The sequence below is a fragment of the Mixophyes fleayi genome, chromosome 6, assembly GCF_038048845.1.
Source record: "Mixophyes fleayi isolate aMixFle1 chromosome 6, aMixFle1.hap1, whole genome shotgun sequence".
In the NCBI taxonomy this organism is placed as follows: domain Eukaryota; kingdom Metazoa; phylum Chordata; class Amphibia; order Anura; family Limnodynastidae; genus Mixophyes; species Mixophyes fleayi.
The window spans coordinates 71,901,235-71,925,969 of record NC_134407.1 but is presented as its reverse complement, the minus strand read 5'-3'; the positions used below and the strand labels follow the sequence as shown (position 1 = coordinate 71,925,969).

At 40.6% G+C, this 24,735-nt stretch overlaps 1 protein-coding gene across 3 annotated transcripts; it reads left to right on the top strand.

Annotated features, from left to right (window-relative positions):
- The first annotated feature begins 1,845 nt into the window (after positions 1–1,845).
- Positions 1,846–23,852, top strand: COG1 (component of oligomeric golgi complex 1). Of its 3 annotated transcripts, XM_075216850.1 has the most exons (15): positions 1,846–2,198; positions 3,142–3,374; positions 4,004–4,185; positions 8,644–8,814; positions 9,021–9,177; positions 10,990–11,200; positions 12,907–13,698; positions 14,244–14,390; positions 15,536–15,697; positions 16,526–16,653; positions 16,749–16,857; positions 17,052–17,161; positions 17,331–17,412; positions 19,882–19,931; positions 23,647–23,731. In XM_075216850.1, exons 1-14 carry the CDS (start codon positions 1,899–1,901, stop codon positions 19,906–19,908), a joined length of 2,811 nt encoding a protein of 936 aa, XP_075072951.1. In that variant the 5' UTR covers positions 1,846–1,898; the 3' UTR covers positions 19,909–19,931; positions 23,647–23,731. The 3 variants fall into 3 exon arrangements, with proteins under 3 accessions (XP_075072951.1, XP_075072950.1, XP_075072949.1); XM_075216849.1 differs by lacking the exon at positions 19,882–19,931 and having other exon boundaries at positions 1,847–2,198; positions 16,529–16,653; positions 23,647–23,852; XM_075216848.1 differs by lacking the exon at positions 19,882–19,931 and having other exon boundaries at positions 1,847–2,198; positions 23,647–23,852.
- Positions 23,853–24,735: the final 883 nt, after the last annotated feature.

Genomic DNA, 24,735 nt, shown 5'->3' with positions numbered 1-24,735 from the left:
ACATTTACTGACTCTAAGTAATCTATAAGTCACTAGCATGAAAAAAAAAAGTGTTCATTAAAAAATCAGCTTTCCCTCCTAACACTATAATGATACATAAGTATTATAAAGAAGTGTAACTAACGATTTCCAGAGTAGGGTTATATCTCTGTATTTAAAATGCTTGACCTCTCATTGGGGCCTATTTATTAACTAGCGCATTTTGATACGATCATTTTCATTCCTTATCGCTATAAGGAATTAAATATTGCAAACATTCATTAAAAGTGTTTGTTACTGTATGCTTTCGGGAGCTTTGTGTTCCATCCCCTTTATGTACCCTTCCCCTTTTTTTTCTTCTGTACCCCTTTTGAAAAACTTTAAAAATCAATAAAAATGTTATTCGTTTAAAAAAAAAAAAAAGTGTTCTGCAGGAACAGCAGTCACAATAAACTGCTGCCCCTGCGAACACACAAGTGTACCGATCTCCTCTATGGTGACTACCGCAAAGTGACCACCTTTGCAATACTAACCGGAGGGGAGAGCAGAAGCAGAGAGGGATCTAAAGATCCCTCCACTGCAATGCTCTCCCATAGGATTCAGTAGATAACACCATCGTCAAATGGTAATAGCCATCAAGCACAGGTTCTGAAAATCTTTAATATAGCAGTCCTTATAGAAACCTATGGGGACTGCTATTGCACACGATAACAGTTGGACTGCAGGCAATCCCCTAGTTATAAACCAATAGGGTACTTAAAAATGCGTTATCAGTTTTCAGAGGATTTTAAGCGAAAATGAGCATGATAAATAGACCCTGTTGTGTTGTAGATGCATATTTTACTTTCATACTGGTCAAGTATTCAAATCAAGTAACACTGGGGCATATTTAACAAATAATGTTACTGCACTATCGTGCACTTACCGTTAAAAAAACGTCCCTCTGTGTGTCCCGCATATTTAAGAAGGGTGCATTGCAGCAGATATCGTGGATATCTGCTGCTTTGCATTCCTTTTCATTTTTGGGAGCAGTCACCATTCTTCAGTATGGTGACTGCTCCCAACTGCAATCTTACAAGTTCCGAAAAAAAGTTTTTCTCAGTAACTTGTCATGATAATGTACGCCAGCTTCAACATAATTGAAAGATTTCAGTGCTGTCAGCTCTGCTCCGAAGAGCAGAGCTGGACAGTGCATGTGTGGAGGGATCACATGATCCCTCCGTTACTCACCGCTCGCTCTCCGCAACTATAGTTGCAGAGACAGAGCGGAGATGTCTGTGCATATGTGTAGTTCTTTGAACTGCACATGAGCAATTCCAGTGTGAAGAAAAATGAAGAGGACCAGGAGGAGATCCGGAGACAAAGCATTCCGAAGAGTGTGTTTTTTTTTTTATCACAGAAACAGCAGTTTATAGGAATTGCTGTTTCTGTGTTGCGTTTTTCATAAATGTGAGAAATAGTTCAATCCTTATCAATGCAATAAGGATTGAAAACTATTTTTCACTTTATGATAAGATTGATAAATGTGCCCCAATGTGTCTAAAAAAATGCTGCAATTTTTATAGTTATCACAGTAAAAAAAAATCAACCACAGGATGCCTAAGCCTAGGGCTCCAGTGTGTTCTTTTTGTCCAAAGATAATCACTTTGTATTATGATAATAAAGATACCTCACTGGAGCACTAACAGACCCTCAACTAACATTTGCACTGACATTTCCGGGCCACGTGGCAGGGCCAATGGTCACATGACACAGAAGTTCATCTTAAGCGTGTAGGGCCAGTCTATAACTTTAGTTAAACTACAAATCCCATCATCCCTCGGGCGTCACTAGACGCCCAATACCTTGATGTGACTCGCTATAGGCGACGGGACTTGTAGTTTAGTGGCTTCCTGAATGCGGTGGCAGTAGCAGCTGTCATGGCGGAGAAACTGAGCGATCTGCGGGACCCCGGTGCCTTGTTTGAGGCGCACAGCGCGGAGGAGATACGGGTGCTGGAGCGGAAAGTGCGGGCCGATATCGAGCAGAAGAAGGAGGAGTTGCGGCAGATGGTCGGTGAAAGGTACAGGGATCTGATCGAGGCGGCGGACACCATCGGGGAGATGAGGAAGAGTGCGGGGCTGGTTGTGGGAGCTGTGCGGGACATGGAGCGGTACTGCGGGGCACTGAGGGGAAAGCCGAGTCCAGCCGGGGGTCTCCGTGGTGCCAGCACTGCGCAGGTGAGACGAGGAGGTGTTTTGGAGATGGACATACCTGGTATCTGCCTTAATTACTCCCTGTGTCACACAGGGAGTAATTACACACACAGGCTGTGTGTGACAAAATTTGAACACTAAAATTCACAGAGTGAGATCAGTAAAACGTCTATAGAATGTAAGCTTGCGAGCAGGGTTCTCTTACCTCTCTGTCTGTATGTATTACCCAGTATTGTCTTCTCAGTGTTTTTTCCCAATTGTAAAGCGCTACGGAATTTGCTGGCGCTATATAAATGAATGATGATGATGACAGAGTCTGTGGGCAATTATGCCACACAAGATCAAATACGAAGGATCTGGTAGTATGCTTACAGGCTGAGCGAATGGATCGTAAGGGAGCAATGTTTTCCCACAGACTTCATGCCCTTAACATCACCTACTACAGTAATGCTCAACCTTTGATGCATCACCCAAAATTTGGTCCCAGAAACTGTTTTGGGATTCCATTGAGTTAGATATCTTATACATTCTATTGTGATCCACCTCATTTTGCATCTCATAAGACAGGTACGCTGACAGTTGGGATTACATTCATGCATGTGTGCCCTTGTATGTATATGTATGTGTGTATATAATATAAAATGTATATATGTGGGTTGGTATATGGTGGTATGACTCATTGCCACTTCTCCTGTTTTGATTATAGAACTATCAAAATGTATTCACTTATATATACTGACACATTTCATTGGTTTACTATAACGCATGGCTCTTAGGTCTTCCATGCTTGTCATCTTAATACTTTTAAGCCACATTTGCCTTTATCGTGGCAGTGACTAGAAGGATATCAGTCCTTGAGGGTCTGGACCTTGTGATTTTTTTGCTATACTAATCAGAGATGTCTTCCTCTTATTACTATGCTGTTATAACAGAAGTTACCTTTTTCTTTTTTGTTTAATAAACCTAGTCCCAGGAAAAGTTCTATAGCACTGCTGCTCAGATCAAGCTTTTACTGGAGATTCCGGAAAAGATCTGGAGTGCAATGGAAGCATCTCAATATCTGCGTGCAACACAGCTCTATCTTCTGTGCTGTCACTTGCACTCCCTCCTCCAGCTGGACTCCTCCACCTCTCGCTACAGCCCTGTGCTCACCAGGTTCCCCATCTTAATACGCCAGGTGGCTGCAGCTGGGACATTCCGGTAAGCATCAAACTGACTTAACTTGTGTGTGAAGCTGGTGGTTTCATTAAATAGTAAATGATACAAAATCACATGAACTTATGCCCAGTAACAAACTTAAATTACAAAATGAAATGTTAAAGGCAACCACTAACCCCTTCATATTTACACACACCACATAGAAATGGTATGAACAGCTTAACAAACAAGATAACCACTATTTGCTATTAATATATTCAATCGAAGCCTGGGTATTAACTAGATAAATACAATATTATAAATAAAATGCCTAAATCTGTTCTGTTTATTTGCTAACAGGCACATTTAAAAGGCTAGCCTGTCATAAAGCTTTCTCTAATGTAGGCCTGTCCAACCTGCGGCCCTCCAGGTGTTGTGAAACTACAAGCCCCAACATGCTTTGCTGGTAGACAACCAGTTGATAGCTGGAAGGGCATGCTGGGACTTGTAGTTTCACAACATCTGGAGGGCCGCAGGTTGGACAGGCCTGCTCTAATGTATGCAAGCTCTTTTACACCTGAAATAATCATATATTTGTCGCTGATGGAGCCATTTTAATTAAATGGTGCTTTTAACCTGGAAAAGTTTGTTTTCCTAAGTCATTGTAAAACATCACTGTGTCATCTTTCCAGCTCCACCATACTGCAGGAAAGCAAGGCCCTTCTCCGATGTCCTTCAGCATCTGATCAAAATGTTGCTGAGGCACTTTGTTCCATTATGCTTCTAGAGGATAGCTCTCCCCGACAAGCCCTTGCAGATTTCCTGCTCGCTAGAAAAGCTGGAATCCAGCAGCTGCTTAACCAGCCTCATCACGGTAAGTTATTGTATACTCTGATTTGCTGTAGTTAGAGAATTGCACAGATTTGCCTTTCCGTTTTTGTCAGAATCTTTCTACTTAATCAGACGTTTGCTCACTGGATTCTGTCATGTTTTTACATGACTCTTATTTACTTAGTGTAAATGTGCAGTATCCCTTAACACCCAATCAGGAGTTAGCTGTGATTAGACTAGTGCAAGTTGGACAGTGAATGCAAATGTCTGGGTTCTATGCGATGTAGAACTCGTGCACTTTGCAAATGACCTCTGTGCTTGGGATGAGTACATAAACAGCCCTGCTTATCAGCTTTGTTTTATACAAGTTTTTTTTTACATATTTATACCATATTAAATACTGTAGTAGTGGTAGATCTAAAGTCCTGGAGGTGTAGAATGAATAAATATTTGTATCTGAGGAAACTGAAACACAAAAGGTATTGCTATATTAATTGTATGTAATTCTATTAATGTTATAAAGTTGCACTTAAACCATGTGTCAGACTGTCAAATTGGCAGTTCTAGTGTTCTCCTTCTGGTACGCATTTTTGGATTACTCTTTTTACTGGCAGTTAGAAATGTGAAAAGTGGAACAGAAGGTGGCACTAGGATATTACAAAAATATACATTTGATCTTTCAATTTGCATGTTGTATTTTTTCGTTACCACAATAATATTGTAGTAATGGACAATCATGACAAAATATTCTGATTATAAATGGCATAGTAGCAACAACTTTAAGATAAACGATCATAACTGCTTCCATCCAGCAGAGGTGTATTTACCAATTTACTACTTTTCAAAATGATGCCTCTTACATACAGTTCAAAAGGGTTTCTCCACTGTAAAGTGTATGTGCATGCCTCTGCTTTGTAGTATACAGTTCCTGCACAGTGTATGTACATGCCTCTGCTTTGTAGTATACAGTTCCTGCACAGTGTATGTGCATGCCTCTGCTTTGTAGTATACAGTTCCTGCACAGTGTATGTACATGCCTCTGCTTTGTAGTATACAGTTCCTGCACAGTGTATGTGCATGCCTCTGCTTTGTAGTATACAGTTCCTGCACAGTATATGTGCATGCCTCTGCTTTGTAGTATACAGTTCCTGCACAGTGTATGTGCATGCCTCTGCTTTGTAGTAAACAGTTCCTGCACAGTGTATGTGCATGCCTCTGCTTTGTAGTATACAGTTCCTGCACAGTGTATGTGCATGCCTCTGCTTTGTAGTATACAGTTCCTGCACAGTGTATGTGCATGCCTCTGCTTTGTAGTATACAGTTCCTGCACAGTATATGTGCATGCCTCTGCTTTGTAGTATACAGTTCCTGCACAGTGTATGTGCATGCCTCTGCTTTGTAGTATACAGTTCCTGCACAGTGTATGCGCATGCCTCTGCTTTGTAGTATACAGTTCCTGCACAGTGTATGCGCATGCCTCTGCTTTGTAGTATACAGTTCCTGCACAGTGTATGCGCATGCCTCTGCTTTGTAGTATACAGTTCCTGCACAGTATATGTGCATGCCTCTGCTTTGTAGTATACAGTTCCTGCACAGTATATGTGCATGCCTCTGCTTTGTAGTATACAGTTCCTGCACAGTATATGTGCATGCCTCTGCTTTGTAGTATACAGTTCCTGCACAGTGTATGTGCATGCCTCTGCTTTGTAGTATACAGTTCCTGCACAGTGTATGTGCATGCCTCTGCTTTGTAGTATACAGTTCCTGCACAGTGTATGCGCATGCCTCTGCTTTGTAGTATACAGTTCCTGCACAGTGTATGTGCATGCCTCTGCTTTGTAGTATACAGTTCCTGCACAGTGTATGCGCATGCCTCTGCTTTGTAGTATACAGTTCCTGCACAGTGTATGCGCATGCCTCTGCTTTGTAGTATACAGTTCCTGCACAGTGTATGCGCATGCCTCTGCTTTGTAGTATACAGTTCCTGCACAGTGTATGCGCATGCCTCTGCTTTGTAGTATACAGTTCCTGCACAGTGTATGCGCATGCCTCTGCTTTGTAGTATACAGTTCCTGCACAGTGTATGCGCATGCCTCTGCTTTGTAGTATACAGTTCCTGCACAGTGTATGCGCATGCCTCTGCTTTGTAGTATACAGTTCCTGCACAGTGTATGCGCATGCCTCTGCTTTGTAGTATACAGTTCCTGCACAGTGTATGCGCATGCCTCTGCTTTGTAGTATACAGTTCCTGCACAGTGTATGCGCATGCCTCTGCTTTGTAGTATACAGTTCCTGCACAGTGTATGCGCATGCCTCTGCTTTGTAGTATACAGTTCCTGCACAGTGTATGCGCATGCCTCTGCTTTGTAGTATACAGTTCCTGCACAGTGTATGCGCATGCCTCTGCTTTGTAGTATACAGTTCCTGCACAGTGTATGCGCATGCCTCTGCTTTGTAGTATACAGTTCCTGCACAGTGTATGCGCATGCCTCTGCTTTGTAGTATACAGTTCCTGCACAGTGTATGCGCATGCCTCTGCTTTGTAGTATACAGTTCCTGCACAGTGTATGCGCATGCCTCTGCTTTGTAGTATACAGTTCCTGCACAGTGTATGCGCATGCCTCTGCTTTGTAGTATACAGTTCCTGCACAGTGTATGCGCATGCCTCTGCTTTGTAGTATACAGTTCCTGCACAGTATATGCGCATGCCTCTGCTTTGTAGTATACAGTTCCTGCACAGTGTATGCGCATGCCTCTGCTTTGTAGTATACAGTTCCTGCACAGTATATGTGCATGCCTCTGCTTTGTAGTATACAGTTCCTGCACAGTATATGTGCATGCCTCTGCTTTGTAGTAAACAGTTCCTGCACAGTGTATGTGCATGCCTCTGCTTTGTAGTATACAGTTCCTGCACAGTGTATGTGCATGCCTCTGCTTTGTAGTATACAGTTCCTGCACAGTGTATGTGCATGCCTCTGCTTTGTAGTATACAGTTCCTGCACAGTGTATGCGCATGCCTCTGCTTTGTAGTATACAGTTCCTGCACAGTGTATGCGCATGCCTCTGCTTTGTAGTATACAGTTCCTGCACAGTGTATGCGCATGCCTCTGCTTTGTAGTATACAGTTCCTGCACAGTGTATGCGCATGCCTCTGCTTTGTAGTATACAGTTCCTGCACAGTGTATACGCATGCCTCTGCTTTGTAGTATACAGTTCCTGCACAGTGTATGCGCATGCCTCTGCTTTGTAGTATACAGTTCCTGCACAGTATATGCGCATGCCTCTGCTTTGTAGTATACAGTTCCTGCACAGTGTATGTGCATGCCTCTGCTTTGTAGTATACAGTTCCTGCACAGTGTATGCGCATGCCTCTGCTTTGTAGTATACAGTTCCTGCACAGTGTATGCGCATGCCTCTGCTTTGTAGTATACAGTTCCTGCACAGTGTATGCGCATGCCTCTGCTTTGTAGTATACAGTTCCTGCACAGTGTATGCGCATGCCTCTGCTTTGTAGTATACAGTTCCTGCACAGTGTATGCGCATGCCTCTGCTTTGTAGTATACAGTTCCTGCACAGTGTATGCGCATGCCTCTGCTTTGTAGTATACAGTTCCTGCACAGTGTATGCGCATGCCTCTGCTTTGTAGTATACAGTTCCTGCACAGTGTATGCGCATGCCTCTGCTTTGTAGTATACAGTTCCTGCACAGTGTATGCGCATGCCTCTGCTTTGTAGTATACAGTTCCTGCACAGTGTATGCGCATGCCTCTGCTTTGTAGTATACAGTTCCTGCACAGTGTATGCGCATGCCTCTGCTTTGTAGTATACAGTTCCTGCACAGTGTATGCGCATGCCTCTGCTTTGTAGTATACAGTTCCTGCACAGTGTATGCGCATGCCTCTGCTTTGTAGTATACAGTTCCTGCACAGTGTATGCGCATGCCTCTGCTTTGTAGTATACAGTTCCTGCACAGTGTATGCGCATGCCTCTGCTTTGTAGTATACAGTTCCTGCACAGTGTATGCGCATGCCTCTGCTTTGTAGTATACAGTTCCTGCACAGTGTATGCGCATGCCTCTGCTTTGTAGTATACAGTTCCTGCACAGTGTATGCGCATGCCTCTGCTTTGTAGTATACAGTTCCTGCACAGTGTATGCGCATGCCTCTGCTTTGTAGTATACAGTTCCTGCACAGTGTATGCGCATGCCTCTGCTTTGTAGTATACAGTTCCTGCACAGTGTATGCGCATGCCTCTGCTTTGTAGTATACAGTTCCTGCACCGTGTATGCGCATGCCTCTGCTTTGTAGTATACAGTTCCTGCACCGTGTATGTGCATGCCTCTGCTTTGTAGTATACAGTTCCTGCACAGTGTATGTGCATGCCTCTGCTTTGTAGTATACAGTTCCTGCACAGTGTATGTGCATGCCTCTGCTTTGTAGTATACAGTTCCTGCACATGGTGTGTAATAGCTTTTTTTTTTTTTTTTTTTGCTTGATTTTCAGGTTCGGGTGTGAAGTCCCAGGTGTGTTCACTGGTGGAGCTTCTGGCAAATACCCTGTACCAGGCTCATGCCCTATTCTACACGCAGCCAGAAGATGTGCCGCCTATCCCTGCTCTTAACTGTGGGCTCCTATTCTCTATGTTAGAGACAATCACTGCTCAACACAGATCAGGTGCAATTCCATCATTCTTCATTTTGCCTTAAATGTAATAAATATAATAGCTCAGTGATGTCCCTAGTGACTTTATAGGCTGCATTCTCATGAATATTGGGTCAGCCTCTGCTACTTACAATCCACAAATATACTTTACACAATCCAGCTGCATTTATGCACAACGTGTTTTGGATTTCTTTTTATTGTTTTGCTTTTCATTGTAGGGAAAGGCATTACCGTATTAAGAGAAGAAATGCAATCTGTCAGTTGGTTTAAGCACCTTCCGCCGTCCATTGTAGACTTCCAGCCCACACTGCGGACGTTGGCTCATCCAATAAACCAGGATTATCTGCAAGAAACTCTGCAGCAGTGGATCAACATGTAAGAAACTGTGCAAATGACTTTGTGTACAAAATATTGACTGTCTATCTTCTGTCATTTCGCTAAAGCTGGTGCTGTCAATGATCATGAAACATTTCGTTATTAGTATTTATTAAAACTTCTAAAAGTGTTAAAAATTAGCTGTTCTCTCTTCCTTCTAAAGGTCTCTGGCAGCCACTACTGTGCTCTGCATTTGTTAATTTGCAAGTCTCTGGGGTCAGAGGTCATGACTTGGGCAACTCTATCTTGAGCAGTTACACAATAGCTGTGATGTTTACATAGACCTACAAGTGTACAGCCACACACTATTTGTTACTGAGGAATAGTGTAGCAATAATTGGGAAAGATAAATTATTAAAATAAAAAAAATAAAAATCTAGAGCTCTAACCTGAGCCACGTGCTCTGTGGAATTGGGCCTAATACAGGGGGATTCATGCTTTTTCTCTATACAGGCCTAAGGCAAACGTATGGAGTGTGTGCCTGCTGCTGTTAATATTTTCAGACTTCCAGCCAGATCGTGCTCCCTTTGAAATCATAACATGCCCTTGTGACAAGATGGGCTGTTTTTTTTTACCACACTGTCTGGGTCTATGGATTATTTGGGGTTTTGATTGGCATCAGCAACCTGCCGTTACTGACCACTCCTACTAGTGCCATCTGCACACCACAGAGCTGCCCCCAGTCATGGAAGAGTAGTCTCTTACTACCACAAGGCTCCTTCACCAGCAGCTGGAACCGCTTGCCCCTGTCTGGTCTGTAAGCTTGCGAGCAGGACCCTCTCTGTCTGTATTACCCAGTATTTTATATTGCTGTTTGTCCCCAATTGTAAAGCGCTACAGGATTTGCTGGCGCTATATAAATAAATGTTAATGATGAGTAGCTGCTCTTTGCTGGGTCCTTTTGACCTCTTACTTTGGATCAGAACAGCTGGTAGTGGGCAGAGTGACACATTATGCTGGGCTCAACATAGGACAGCCTAGAGATGGATTAGAGTCTTTGCTCTTATCTGTAGGTCACAGAAACACAGCAGGTATAAATGTCTCGCAGGAGCAGAGACCGATGATGTTTATTTACTCAGAAATGGTTGTAAAAATAAGCTGTTACACAAACAAACATTTCAAATGTAATATATGTGTTGTAGACTTTACATGGGGCTTTTCACATTCTCTATCAATCCCAATTCTATAGTCCAATATCAGTTAGTCTCATGATTTTAATGGCAGGGTGTGTCTTTCCACTCTTGTCTGTGTGCTGCCAAAGGCATGGGGGTCTTGGCCTCCTCTCCTCTTTGGCTCTACTATGTCTGGGCTGGGAAACTTAATATTTGATTCTCACACCCACACTAACTTGGGTATCCCTTCTCCTGGATATAGTGCCCCCTGCTGGCTGAAAGCACTTGTAGGCATACCCTGGAGAAGCAGTCTCTGGTTTTATTGCTGAAGCCCTCCAAGATACTCTCTGCTGATACCGACTAGGGCTGGAGTGCCAGTAGACCAGGAACTTTATTCCTTAAAATATTGTTTTTTTAAAATACGTTCCATGCGCGGCACATCGCACCAACTATATAAATTTAATTTAGACAATGTCCGTGCCACATGTGGGTTTTGGGGGATGGAGGGTTTGGTCATAATTGGAGAGAAGTGGATTATGACGCAGAGACAAAATAATGGCTATATGTTCAGATTAGATTTCCTATAGTTAGATACTGCTGCCTTTGTAGATATTAGTTAAAAGTTGTTAAATGTAATCATTGGGAATTTGATTACAGTACAGGAATATTGTGACATTATTACATATTATATTCATTGTAGGTGCAATGAAGATATAAAATCTGGTATCTCTGCTCTGTTGATATATGTAACGAGTCTTAAGGGCCTGGCTGGCATCCGTGATGCTGTGTGGAAGCTATTGACTAGTGAGTCCATGAGCCAGAACTGGGACAAAGTTTGTCGGCGACTATTGGATCGGCCTATTCGTTTTTGGGAGGATCTGATGCAACAGCTGTTTTTAAATAGGCTTCAGGTAAGTGCTTCTGCAATATCCATTGTCCAGAGCTCAATATCTAAGCACATTTTCACACACTTAATATATGTTCGTAAACCTGCTTTATATTTCAGTGTGTATGCATTCATTATAACATACATATTTCTATAACTAGTATGTGTCAGTGAGATCATGACATACTTTGGTTCCCCTCATAAATACAAAAGGAGAGAAGAAAAATAATACCCTGTTAAACAGCAATATGCAGCAACCTCTTTGTGTTGATCCCAGCAATCTGCCATTTACATTCTGTATTTGCCTGCATGTAGCAGACAGAGTAAGCATGAACTTCCTGTTTCGAATACCAATACGTTCTGTGAATGCTGTGTACATCGTCAGAAGAATATATCGGAACTTGTGTAACAGAAATAGGAAAATACAAAGTGTTTGCTCCATGGGGCTAAAACATGTTGACCATCCAGGTACCCATTTGTGCTGATCATCAAAATTCATTAATATTGCAAGTGTGCGCTAATTACTATTTTGTGCCAAGCAAAATGTATCTTCAGGGCATAACTATTTTTTTTACCGAAGTTTAAAATATAAAGCTACTTTCTTTGCTACTGCTATGTATGCACTACACATGGGATTTAATATGAAACATTTATTAACTATACTTTTTATGATTTTGTAGTAGATATGTTATTATTGCTGTTTGTTTTGGGCTTACACATGAAGCAATTTAAGGCCAAATTGGTCTAAACAGAGCAAATTGGCTATACACATAGTTATATGTGTGTGCAGCTTTGAAGTAAGCAAAATATATCACGTTTGGTATAGCTACCTCAGCAGAACAATCCTTGAAGGCAATCTACCATATTTGTAGTAACCACATCCTGCCCACCGGGTGGTGGCCTCTTATCCTTGCACCCTTGTTTATGAACTGCAGAATATAGTGTCAGTGCTCCCACTGGGGGTACAGGCACCACTACTACTACTATTACGAATTGCTGAGGATGCCAGAAACTGTTTAATTTGGTTCCTGGGACCCTGGTAATAGTCAATGTTCTGCATCAAATAAATAAACACTAATAATTTTAAAGAAAAACAAGAGTGAGGCTCACACACTCTTGTGGCACTGACTGGTCATTCTGGATTTATTGGCAAAGTTCTAGTACATGGATTGAAAGGGTCTTCCATACTGGCACTGGGTACATCATTAAAGAACTGTAAGTACCAATAAGATGGTATTTGTGTTAAGGATAATACCTGTGCAGTGCTAGTATTGGCAGCCGACTAACATACACCCGCTATCTCTGATGTGAGGAGTAAGAGAGACTGGAGCTCACCATGAAGCCAAGCTCCAGTCTTTCCTGCACATAGTACTACTGGGTAGTGCAGACAAGTCCGACAGTGATGGTGGGATGTGACGGAACATGGTTGTGTGACCAAAGTAAGTACCGGCATGTACTAACATCACATTCCCGGTCCACTGTAGGCCTATATTGGCTAACGCAACAGAACATTCAAGAAACGATTGGGAAACTGTTTCTCTTTTGTCTGTGTGAGCACTTCCTGAATAACACATTTTTTTCGTTTACTTGTATTCTGTTTGAACTTTGTACCCCATAAAGACTTTTCTTGTGATGATCCATATAGTGTCATCCAATGGATTATATAACTGGAATGTGTAGCAGCACAACATGAAATTGTTCTCACAATGTATTTTCTCTCCTTGTGTCCAGACATTGGTAAAAGAAGGCCTAGAATCCATATCCAACGACTCTGTACAGCTCCTACTCACCTCTGTGCATGAGCTTGAAGGGAATCCAGACACTGTTAAGCACATCCAACACGAGAGCAACATCTGTTCCTTCCTATGGTCTGAGAGCCAAAGTGACCTACCAACAGATGCAGCCTGGATCAGTGTGGGAAGCCGTGGCCCCCAGCGCAGGAGCGGTTTGTCCCTGAAGGCACAGGCAATCACTCCCAGCATTCAGGGCTTCTGTCAAGCACTTGACTCTAAATTAAAGGTCAAGTTGGAAGACCTCTTCTCTTATCTACCACAGGAGTCGTCTGCCCTTGAACACCAGAATGAATCTCTCACAACGGGAGTTAGACTCTCGGCCTTCGACCGGTACGGAGATGCAAGTACAGTGCTGGAAATGTTGAGTCAACATTGCCTTACCTGTATGCAGCACATCCAGGACTCCGTGAGAACACAGTTGCAAATTGCTGCACAAACAGGGCTTGGTGACAGTAACACTGCGTTGTTCAGCTCTAAACTTTGTATGGTACTTTTCCTGGCAAGGCTGTGCCAGTCACTCAGTGAACTTTGCCCTCATTTGAAACGGTGCATCCTGGGCAAGTCTGGTATCTTAGACCAGACTATACGGGAGCCTAGGTCTGCAAAAAGGTCTGGTAAAGGAAAGACTGCTGATAAGCCTCAGGTGTCCTGCAAGTGGCAAGAGCTGAAAGATAAACTTATTAAACAGTCCCTGGATGCTTATGCCATCTGGAGCTCGGTCGTGGTAAAAGTATGTCCCATTTAGGTTATAAAACCCTTCACCATTAAGTTCTAGCTATTGACTATCACGAATACATATGTAAAAGTTTTATATAATGAAACACAACCTTCCACAATCTAGTTGCTGTGAGGTCACTCTCTCATTACACAGTATGTTCAGCTGTCCTGTTAGACATTGAAATGTTGAAAATAAGGTATGTTTCATGACTTGATGAGTAAAACATTCTGTCTGAGAAAGACCTGTTTAATTCAAGTCATTACTTGGTAACTGCCAGCAGACACTCAGTTTTATTTGCAATACTTTGGCCACTAGGGGCAGTGTTGGAAGTCCTTTTTGCACAACTGTCTACTATAGCTTATGATCTTCACCAAAAACACATCGGTGCCAAATGCTTTCATATGCTGTGCAGAGCAGGAGGTCACTTTAGCTCCTTGGATAATACTAGTTTTGTCTGTAAATTGTCATCATTTTTATTGAGTGCTAGTTTCACAGATAAGGTTAAAAGCTGTATACACAGCACTTTTTTTTACTAACCACCTACTTTGTTTTCACAGCACTTGGTTCATTCCTTCACACACACCCTTCTACTTAATACAGCAGGGTCCGTACTAGCCACTGCCACTCAGTGGGAGGAAATAGAAATTCAAGAAGAGACTGAGGCAGGAAGCAGTGTGACATCAAAAATCCGGCTCCCAGGACAGGTATGTTCTTGCATATTGGCTCATTATTTAGGTCAAAATTTATACAAGTGGTAAAATGTAGAAATGGTGCACTGATCTTTCACTGATGATATGTACCAACTAGAATATTTAAAATGTTTATCCCAACACATGCTGGACATCCTGTTCATTTTCTTACACATTTGGTGGGAATGTCCTAAGCTGTTCTAAAAAAAAAAAAAAAAATCTTATTATCCCAAGTAGATGTTCTCTCTCCCTCCCCATTAAATATTCAAATTCTTTCTGCAAAGCATAGGTACCTAGGACCCATTACCCTTTTAATAAATAAGTCACAAGTACATGTCCCGATCTCTAACCACTTTCCACAGTACCAATAAATTTAACTTCTGAGCTTGCAGATTATCCTTGGCAGTTGAGATTTATTTTATTTTTTTATTTTTATTTTTTTGCAGAACCCAATTTATTTTCTTTTACCTATCATCCCCTTTCTTTTCTCTCCACTCTGTTATTTCCCTACCTCTATCCACCCTTCAACATTATCATTTACTTCTTGGCAACACCCCCTTACCTCAAAAGAATATTAGGATGTATCCATTATCTTTTATGAACCAAGTGCTAACTGTTCATATGGCTTGGTTTACGTGTTATTACGTGTTTTATTATAATCTTATTGTCTTGTTCAGTGCTACTGGCACTGCCCTATATATTGTATATTTCAGTACCGTTTATATAAAAAAAAAAGGGGGAAAACAAGTCTAACTACCGCCTACACACAGTGGTCTGAGGATTTTGTGGGCCAAACCAATATTCCTTAGTGATGTCACTAATTGAAGTTGCGTTCTTGCAAATATTGGTTCAGCCTACAAATGGCTGCCTTAACTGTGTGTATGTAAAATAGTGCAGGTGGTTCAATAATTGAATGGAAGAATGTTCGTGCAACATTTGTAAGAAGCTTTGTGTTTTGAGCAGATCCTCAAGTGGTTGCAAAAGACTAAATAGTAAGCTTCCAATGTTATATGCAACAACTATATTATATATGAGAGATTTGTTTCAGTACAATGGTTTGTTAATAAGGTATGTTTGTCTTCCTCAAAAAATGTATCAATATATCTACATATGGAGTCTATATGTGATCTGCTTGTAATACATTTGTAAACTTGCTGCAGTGTTCCTGGTATGTCCAGTCACTCCTGTTCAGCCTGTGTCAAGCTGTGAACCGTGTAGGAGGGCACGCGCTACCCAAAGTGACCCTGCAAGAATTACTGAGGACCTGCCTAGAGCAAGTGATCAGTGCCTATGAGAAGCTGTGTCAGGAAAGTGTTGGAAAGGTACAGAGAAAACCATACATTTACAATTTTTAAAGATTACCTGTTGATTACATGCAAAATGCAGGCAACCATTATGTGGGCTCAACCAATATTTTTTGAGCATGCAGCATATCCTTTCAGTTGGTACTAGTGTCATCATCAGGAACATTACTAATTATACTGGCATTCAGAGCTATGAATGATGCTTCTGAAGGTGGGCAGAAACTGCTTGGGCTGTTTGCATTTTCATAAGGGAGCACTGATAGTCAGCCTGCTTCCCGGGGCCTCTGACACTGAATCAAGTACAGGGGTGGTGGGCTGTCATTGGAGTTCCAGGAAGAAGACAGACGAAGTCCAGCTTCGTGCCAATGCGGTAGTGTCCACTGATGCGCAGCTTTCTGCAACTGGGGGACATTTTCTGTTGTGAAAGAAAGCCTTATGCTTCTTGCCATCTCTTGTTACACACAAATGCCACCTGAGGCAAGGGTGTCATATGGCCCTGGACCTAACTGATACTCTCGTATCTTAGTGATTTCACTTGCTCCTGATGAATTGGTTCTGCCTACAACAGTTTCCTCCATTGTGTGTTAGTGACAGGGGCACTTAAAATATGGGAAGGACATGTATGAAAACTGTCTGACAGATAAATTGGTTTAAGATTGTGCTGCACATAGCAATTAGACGTTTGCTTTAATTTTCTAAACTTTACTAGAAAGAGTACAATGAGTTTAATATGAGCAACACCACTTTTTATTGTTTACCTGTAGAACAGTTTTCATAGAGCCAGATGACTTTTGGGACATCTTGCCAAATCTAAAATAAATCAATGATTGCACTTTCTTTAATTAGCAGAAACAATCCACCTTCCTGACACAGGCCAGAGCTCTGCAGCTGCTGTTTGACCTCCGTTACCTATGCCTCATTCTCAGCTCCCGTACGGAAGATGGTAAAAACAGTAAGAACAAGCCGGACTCCAGGTTTGTGCTCCCCGCTAACAAGGAAAGAGGGCATAAGATTCCTTTGTGTCTATAGAAGAGCTAAATAGGCGGTCTTACACTGCATTGTGTTTCAGAATCCAACAAGTGGCTGATCAGCTGGAAAGATGCATTGACCCATTTGACTTGGATGTGTTCACACCACACTTGAATGTCAATCTAAACCGACTGGCACAGAGAACCTCGGTGAGTCTAAATATTTACTTTAAGTGAGGATGGCACCTGGCTCAATGGCCACTATCTGGATAGCTGGCTCTAGATCACATAACGCATTGATTCCTTCAGTCAGTTGCTTTACCTAAAGTCAAATCTGTTAAGTCTGTATATTACATTTCAATATCCTGACTATCAGAATTACTGAACATGTCATTTCCATACAGGTCTTATTCGGGTTACTGACTGGAGCAGAAAACCAATTTACCAGCAGAAGTTCGACACCGGGAATTCAGGAAATGCACAATGTCCTTCCATTGGCATCTAGTCAAATACGGTAATTTATCACTAGTCCTCCAGGAACTCAAATGTAGTACCCTGCCAATGAGCCCCATCTCTTTCTCTTTGTTTATTTAGTGGGGAAACCAGCATGCTAAATATCACTTATCTATAAAAGCACAGAGGCCAAGTAATGACTTTGTATTTATTTTTATTTTTTCCTTAAGCTTTGGGCTGCTCCCTCTCAGTATGTCTAGCTCCCGAAAGACAAAATCTATGGGTAGGACTGCGGAAGATGTGAAACTGCAGGTGAGTGCAACTCCTGTTGTATACATCTGGTGTTAAAGTGGACCCCTCACGTGCACACAACTACACCTTGCATCTGAACAGGAATCCCATAAATAAAGATGTTACAACTTTTTTATTATTATTTTTATTATTATGTTTTCAAGGAATTAGGGCAGGCTTCAAAAAAGACTCCTGTTTGGCTCAGAAAGCTCCAGTGAGATTAGTGTCACAGGATCTTCATCCTACATAAACCGCTAACTTAACAAGTACCAGATAAAGAGGAAGGTGTACAGTTTTAGAGCTCATTTATAGAAATAATATAAGAAAGGTGTACTAAAAATGATACTTGGCAATTTTACTTGCTGTTTTGATTTTAAGACTACATGACAGGTCCACTTTAATATTTATATATGAACAGCTTTTTACACACTTTAGCCTTCCCTTAGAAAAGGAATTTATATAGAGTGAAACAGGTGTGAGAGTCTGTTAACTCGCCTTTAGAGATAACTACATTTTATAGCTGTTTGTTTTGACACTTATATGCACAGCGGTGGCAGCCATTTTGTTACTTGAGCCAAGTATGAATAAAATCAGCCATTTGGACTAAATTAATGTTACCTAGTTTAATAAGGTTGAAAAAAAGACAGGTTGACTCTTATGGACCATTTTTATTCTTAATTTCTAATTTTAAGTCAGAGTTTAAAAAAATAAATAAATAATCCACACAAGTTCCATGATATGACAGTTGTTAATTTAGCCCCTTGTGGTATTTCCATAAAGAGTTATGTCTTCCTGCTTCCTCTGTGTGCTGCTCCTTGGCTTTCTGGCAGCTAGTATTTCTAAGCATAGCCGGATCATCTATTAGGCAACCTAGGCTCCCATTTATGGCTCTTGAGGGGCCCGTATTACCCAAATCTGTTTCATATCAAATGGAGGTGGGAAGGGGGCCCAAACCAGTATGTAGACTAGGTCCCCTGGGGTTTTCATCTGTCTTTGTTCCATCTCATTTACCCGAGTTTTTAATTTCATATGTACGTAACATAGATATGATCACATTCTAGATTAATAACCCTACATGTATCTACATTGCATTTCATCTGTCATCTTGTCTAAATCTTTCTGTGGCAATTTACTCTACTACTGTTAATAACCCTACATGGGCTTTCTAGGCCATCTAGAAAGTAATTAATAAAAAGCTTTAAACTCTACACCACTAATAACTTTAGTCCAGTGTGCATATTTTCCAAATCAGTCTCCCATTTAAGTTCATGTACAGGAGTAGTGGTCTGTTTGGAGGTAGTGAGAAGATTATATAGGATGGAGATAAAATCCCTCTGAAGGAGATTATGAACACAGAGAGACCCCAGTGAGGTTAGAGGCTGTGTTCTATCAGGCCTATGAAGTGAAGTAACCTAGCATCTCGCTTGTAAGTAAGCAAATGGACTGACCGGAGGGGAGATCAAATTTCTCCTGCAGTGGAATACATTAGCCTGAAATAGTTACATCTCCAACCACCATGATTCCCTTCTGCCAGGACACAAATCGAGAGAGACATTGCCCAGGGGGAAGCCAGTGTTGTCCCAGAAGGTTCAAGGGGAAAAGGGAATGAGGTGGTCTCAAATTGAAAGTTGCAGTGGTCCTAGATCTGCCAGGTGAAAAAAAGTGATTGGATGTGACCTTATCACCCACAGGAATGCTCAGTACTGAACCCAGAAATGGTATTTTGCAGCAGGTGCACTCCAGATCTATCCATTATGGACTGTCCCTTTGCAACCCACGCCACAGCTTGGCTCAGATGAGTAGCAATAGAATATAAGAACATCTGGAACGCCCCCTGTCCCCCTTTAAACATAGCTTTACACAAAGTAGTAAAGCTGGTGCATGGGGGCTTGTGTTGCCACACAAATAGGTAAAATTAGCAGTGCAACTCAATTAAAGTGGGCCTGGGTACCTTCACCTAGAGGGTTTGAAAGAGAGACCATGCGGGGCAGGACACTCATCTTGAGGGTGACTATTCTACCCAACCATGAGATTTGTCAGCTGAGCAGATCCAACTTTGTTTAATTATCCCAGGAATGTTTTCTACATACAGGGAGCATCCCTGCTATTTGTCCCTTATTAACTCCATACTTTCTAATGTAACCACATTGGTTGCCTCTTAAGACTAGAAAGTGGTATGTACTAGCAACAGTATTTAAAAAAAATAAATAAAAATGTGTCTGAAATGGTGCTATGGTCTAATCATTATTCTATAAATGTGCTCTCATTTGTGCCATTTATACTTTTTATTTAAGTGAATGTGAGGTTCCCACTATTTTATGTAGTGACCAATCTAAACTAAATAAATGTCAAATCTTTTTCCATGGTGCATAGTTTCTACCAATGTTAACCCTGTACTGGGCACCAAGCATTGTTCTCCCCAGGATTTTTTGTGCAAACAATCTGTTGTATGTCACGGTCTCATTTTAATGTCTGTAAATTCACTTTTAGCTGTTAACGAGCCATGTCCTGCTCTAGAAACACAAGTGGATCTTATTTGGGTATTTTATGTGTGATATTCTCAGTCGTTTGCTTTTGATGTGTCTTGCGGTGATCACATTTGTTTTTTTTATTGTAGTACATGTACCTTGGTTTATAGCACAATTAAAAAAACAAAACAAAAAAAAAACCTTCACATACATAGTATATACATTAAATCATCAAATACAATTACTGGGACTATGTGAGGGTGTTTATTGTGCAGTGAATTATGTATGTAGGACACATTTTTAATTTATAAATCCATGTGTGTTCAAATTGCTCACATCTCTGGCTGTCTAGCACTTGTACGGAACAAGCAGGGCACACGTATGTGTAGCATTAGACTTTGCCACCCACACACTGGTCTGTATCCAACCTGCTCTTAGTTAGGGCTGCATTTATTAGGCTGATCAATAGTGTTTGTGTATGGCCTAGACTAAAGCTTCTATGAAAATGCTTTTAACTAATGAGCACTCTCCCAACCATCAAAACTACTGTGTGGGCAATACTAACACAGGCTGAGTCATGGAAGCTGCTTAGTTAGAAGTTGTCAACATGGACTACTTAACAAACAGTAGTAGCTGTTCAGTCAGCTGCAGCGACAACCTTCAGCTCAGCAATGTTAACAATCAAACTGCAAGGGTCCTGGTAAAAAATAATTTGGTTATGGATCTTTTTTTTTTTTTTTTTTTTTTTTTAAATCTGGTCCCTAATCTTTAAGAGACCAATTGGATGACCCTTGGAACTGGCCAGATTAGAGTATATCCAGACATTCGCATTATGCTCACAGACCAAGTGTCGTCTTTATCAAAGTGCTAGGTATCCACTTAAAGACAGAAAATCTCTGAGAAGTTGGAACAATAATCAGTCTACAAAAATAAAATCTCATCTATGATGCATCTAAAAACAAACTCTCAACATTGGGTTAATTAGGCATGTGTAGAATTTTTAGTACATTCTAAGTGATACAACTTGTAAATGTAATTAAACATTGCTCTAATCTTTGATTAGTTTTTAATGCTGTTTTATTATACTCTACATAAGCGTGAGGTTTATTTTTAATGTTCTATAGTTAATTTTCATCTGCAATATTGTTAATAACAAAATATGCAGACATTTTAAGTTCTAGTTCTTTAGTTGGCGTTTTAGAGTCGTGTGAGGGTAGTGTCACAAGTTTTGCGGCTAAAGCACGTAAATATATATGTATGATTGGAATCAAAAATTTAGATGCATTATAATAGGCAGGGAACTTATTTTTTAGTGAATATAAAAATCTTTCCGCTTGTCGGACACTACCTTCAATCCCTTTCCCATAGAGAAGCAAAATATTTATACAGGGGCGTTGGACTAACACCATGCCAGGAAAAGTATTATAACAAGTACATATAAACCTTACTTTTTAATTGATAACTTACATTCCATTCCAAACTTTTTACAACTTTTATTTAGTTTTACCTGATATTAAAAGATTTTAAGAAAATATTTTTGCTTAGAAAGATTGGAGGTATGGGTAATCAATTTTGTGGGGGTTTTCATTTGCTAATTAAGGCACTATTACCTCATTTCATTTTAACATCTCTCCATACAATTAAAATGCACGGTGAGAGGCAAGTTATGGCTCTTCAGTCCCCTTTCCCATACATCCAGATGCCAAGCATCTACTCTCCCATCAAGCCCCTGATCTACCTCCAGTAACTACATCAAGCATTCCAGGGGTGGCATTTCTGCCCAACTTTAGCCAGGATCCTTAATACCTCTGGTCCCTGCTGAGTCTTTCCAGACAGCAGTACCTCTCCTCACCACACCACCACTGTTCCTATCTTTAATTACATAGGAAGCATATGTGATACACAGGGAGCTTTCCCACTTGTACACTCCTATTCTATAAAGAAACGCGTTTAGCGCCAAGAGTGAAAATTATGGTTTACGATCAGTATGTACAATACTGATTTAGCAGGAGAAGCACACACTATCATATTGCCTTTGCGTACATACTGTCAATGTGAAAATGGCGGCAGTTATCCTGTCGACATGAAAACGGCAGCAGGCTAAATAATGGCCCTTCCATTCTGGGGACAGCTTCAAAATGTCTACAGTATGATTCCGATTTTCTATATTTACACTGTAGTCATTTTGAAGCTGTCCCCAGAATGGAAGGGTCGTTATCTACATCAAACTATGAATCCACATACATTGCTCTCCACCTTTTATTACAGTTGTCCATCATTTTCTACAGTAAAGTAATAACCTCACACAATGTCCACAATTGCCCCCTTACACATACTACTAAATCTTATTACACAGACTCACTATACAGAGCAGAAGGTAATATGAGGGTTTAGTGGGATGTGTAAAGCTTGACCATACATGCATCAACTTGTTTTCTGGCCAATCACATCAAAACATAATTGACACACAGTTTACCATCCAATTATATTGAAAAGGAAAACAAAAACTGACTGCTTCACACACTTCAGGATTTTGTTCAGACAGAAGAAATATATTTGCACTGTATGTGCAAAGTAAGACAATTGTAAGTGTTCAGCTTTAATTGCAGAATTATAATACACACACTTCAATCCAATCGCTTCCATTGAATGACAATTTTCTGACAGACATAGATTGTTAAAATCAGCATGTGTGGATGACAAAATAACTGGATTCAAGCTAATTGTAACATATGTCCATCTTAATGGTATTATTGGATATAATGTATGGGGTTTAGTGTATAGTCTACCCTTACAGCCTTATTTTTTGTATCATATTGATTGACTCCATACTAATACAGACTACTGAACCCTTGCACATTACACCACCTGTGCCTCAGTCTAAATACATACAATAGTTATTACATACATTGCATTATATTCCCTGCTGTTTCATCATTCCTATATATAGCTCAAGTCCATCCCTGTGTACAGTAAAACCAGTACAGGTAGTATTAATTCCCATATCTACACATTACACCACATTCTCTTTATAGTAAGATGCAACTAAATTACTACACATTGTGTCCCCCTCTCTAACAATACTAGTTATATCATACCAACAGATATTAGACTACAGCTTTTTATTACACCCCTATACACTGCATTTCACCCACACACAAAATATTTGTCCCTCCCACAGACTGTTCACTCTGAAAACCATTGATTTGTCATATTGTAAGTAATTTTCACTTGATACTTGTCCTATAACCTTACTTCTTCCCTCATGTGAATATTTACAACCAACATCAATCTCCTTAAAGTGTAATGGCCCAGGCTATGAGATGGTCACTTTGGATAGTGTTATTATATGGCTACTTCCCATGCTGTATGTGTATATATACACACTCACTATTAGTTGTAGTATGGATACTGCCATTGTTCGTTGAACTCCCTGATTGTTACCAACATATTGCACAGATATTTTTCTGCATGGTTTTTCTTTAGTCCAGTTAATAAGAATGACAATACACACCTATACTAAATACAGTTAAATGATTACAGTGCAGTAAAGATATGTACTACAGGTTATTATAAGCATGAAATTAACCAGAGGACCTGTTAGAGGTTTGTGTGTCATGACACTGAATTAGTGCAGCTCCTGCTTTTGTAATCCGGTTGTATTATACTGCATGTGTGTGTGTGTGCGTGTGCAGTGATTAACTCACATATTTTAGGACATTAATGGAACAATGTTCCTCCAGCAATCAGATTTACTAGCTTCCTGACATTACTCTGATACTTGCAGGTGCCTCTGACCGTTCCACAAGCTGACGACGATGGTTTCAGACCAGGCTCTTTGTTCAGACAACTGGCAACACAAGATGATGAAACTCAGGCACCTTCCCTCTTCAAACTGGGCTGGCTTTCCAGCATGACCAAGTGACACCAAAAAACTGAAACACTGCAACAAACTGTACTTTTAAGCAAATTAAATAATTTTATTGTGCATCACTCCAATTTGTACTGCCTATCTTTCCACCTCATGTATAATAGTTTGTTTCACCTGGTGTGGTATACAAAACCACTACCCTATATAAAAAATAACACAGAAATAGGCAACCTCACCTTGCTCAATGGCTACTGAACCACCATTTCCATGATACTTAGAATGTGTCCAACACCTTTTTCAATCTAGGTGACTAAGTTAATGCTTAGTGCATGGCCTCCTACAAACTGTACTAAATATCTTATCTTTTGATTTGGCCTTACAGGTTTTTGACCAACACTTTTATATAATCTAGACAGAGTTGTTTAATATGACATTGCTCTGCACCTTTGATTCCAAGGCCAATGAAAATTAAGACCAACCAAATAAAAAAAAATCTGCCTTTATAATCGATATTTAATAGATGTTGGAGGTAACCACAAAATGAAATAAAAAACAAACTGGCGTAGTAAAAGCTGTATGAGGAAATGTATAAGCCAATAATATAAAAGGTGCCTGAATGTGGAAATCACTAATTTAATAAATGGGACACCAGTGTTTTTTTCCCTCAAAACACAATCACCCTGCAGCTTAATTAATAGCTTTTTCCATTGAAGAGTTAGTATTATAACTGGCATATGGGACTGGTGCTAGCATAAGCACAATATTACAGTTGGCGCTGGCCAGCAGTTAGGGGCTAAACTGATGTATATGAACCAGTGGTCATAGTGGAAATTTAGAAGTGGCGGTTTGGAAAATTTAATGGTAATGTAAGTGAATGGAATTTGATAGATTTACACAATGAAAGCAGTAGTGGTAGTATGGCCTACTACCATATACCAGCCCATTTTGACCACTGATTTGAACTGAGGACGAATAAGCATATTCTGACCAATCCTTAATTTCCAG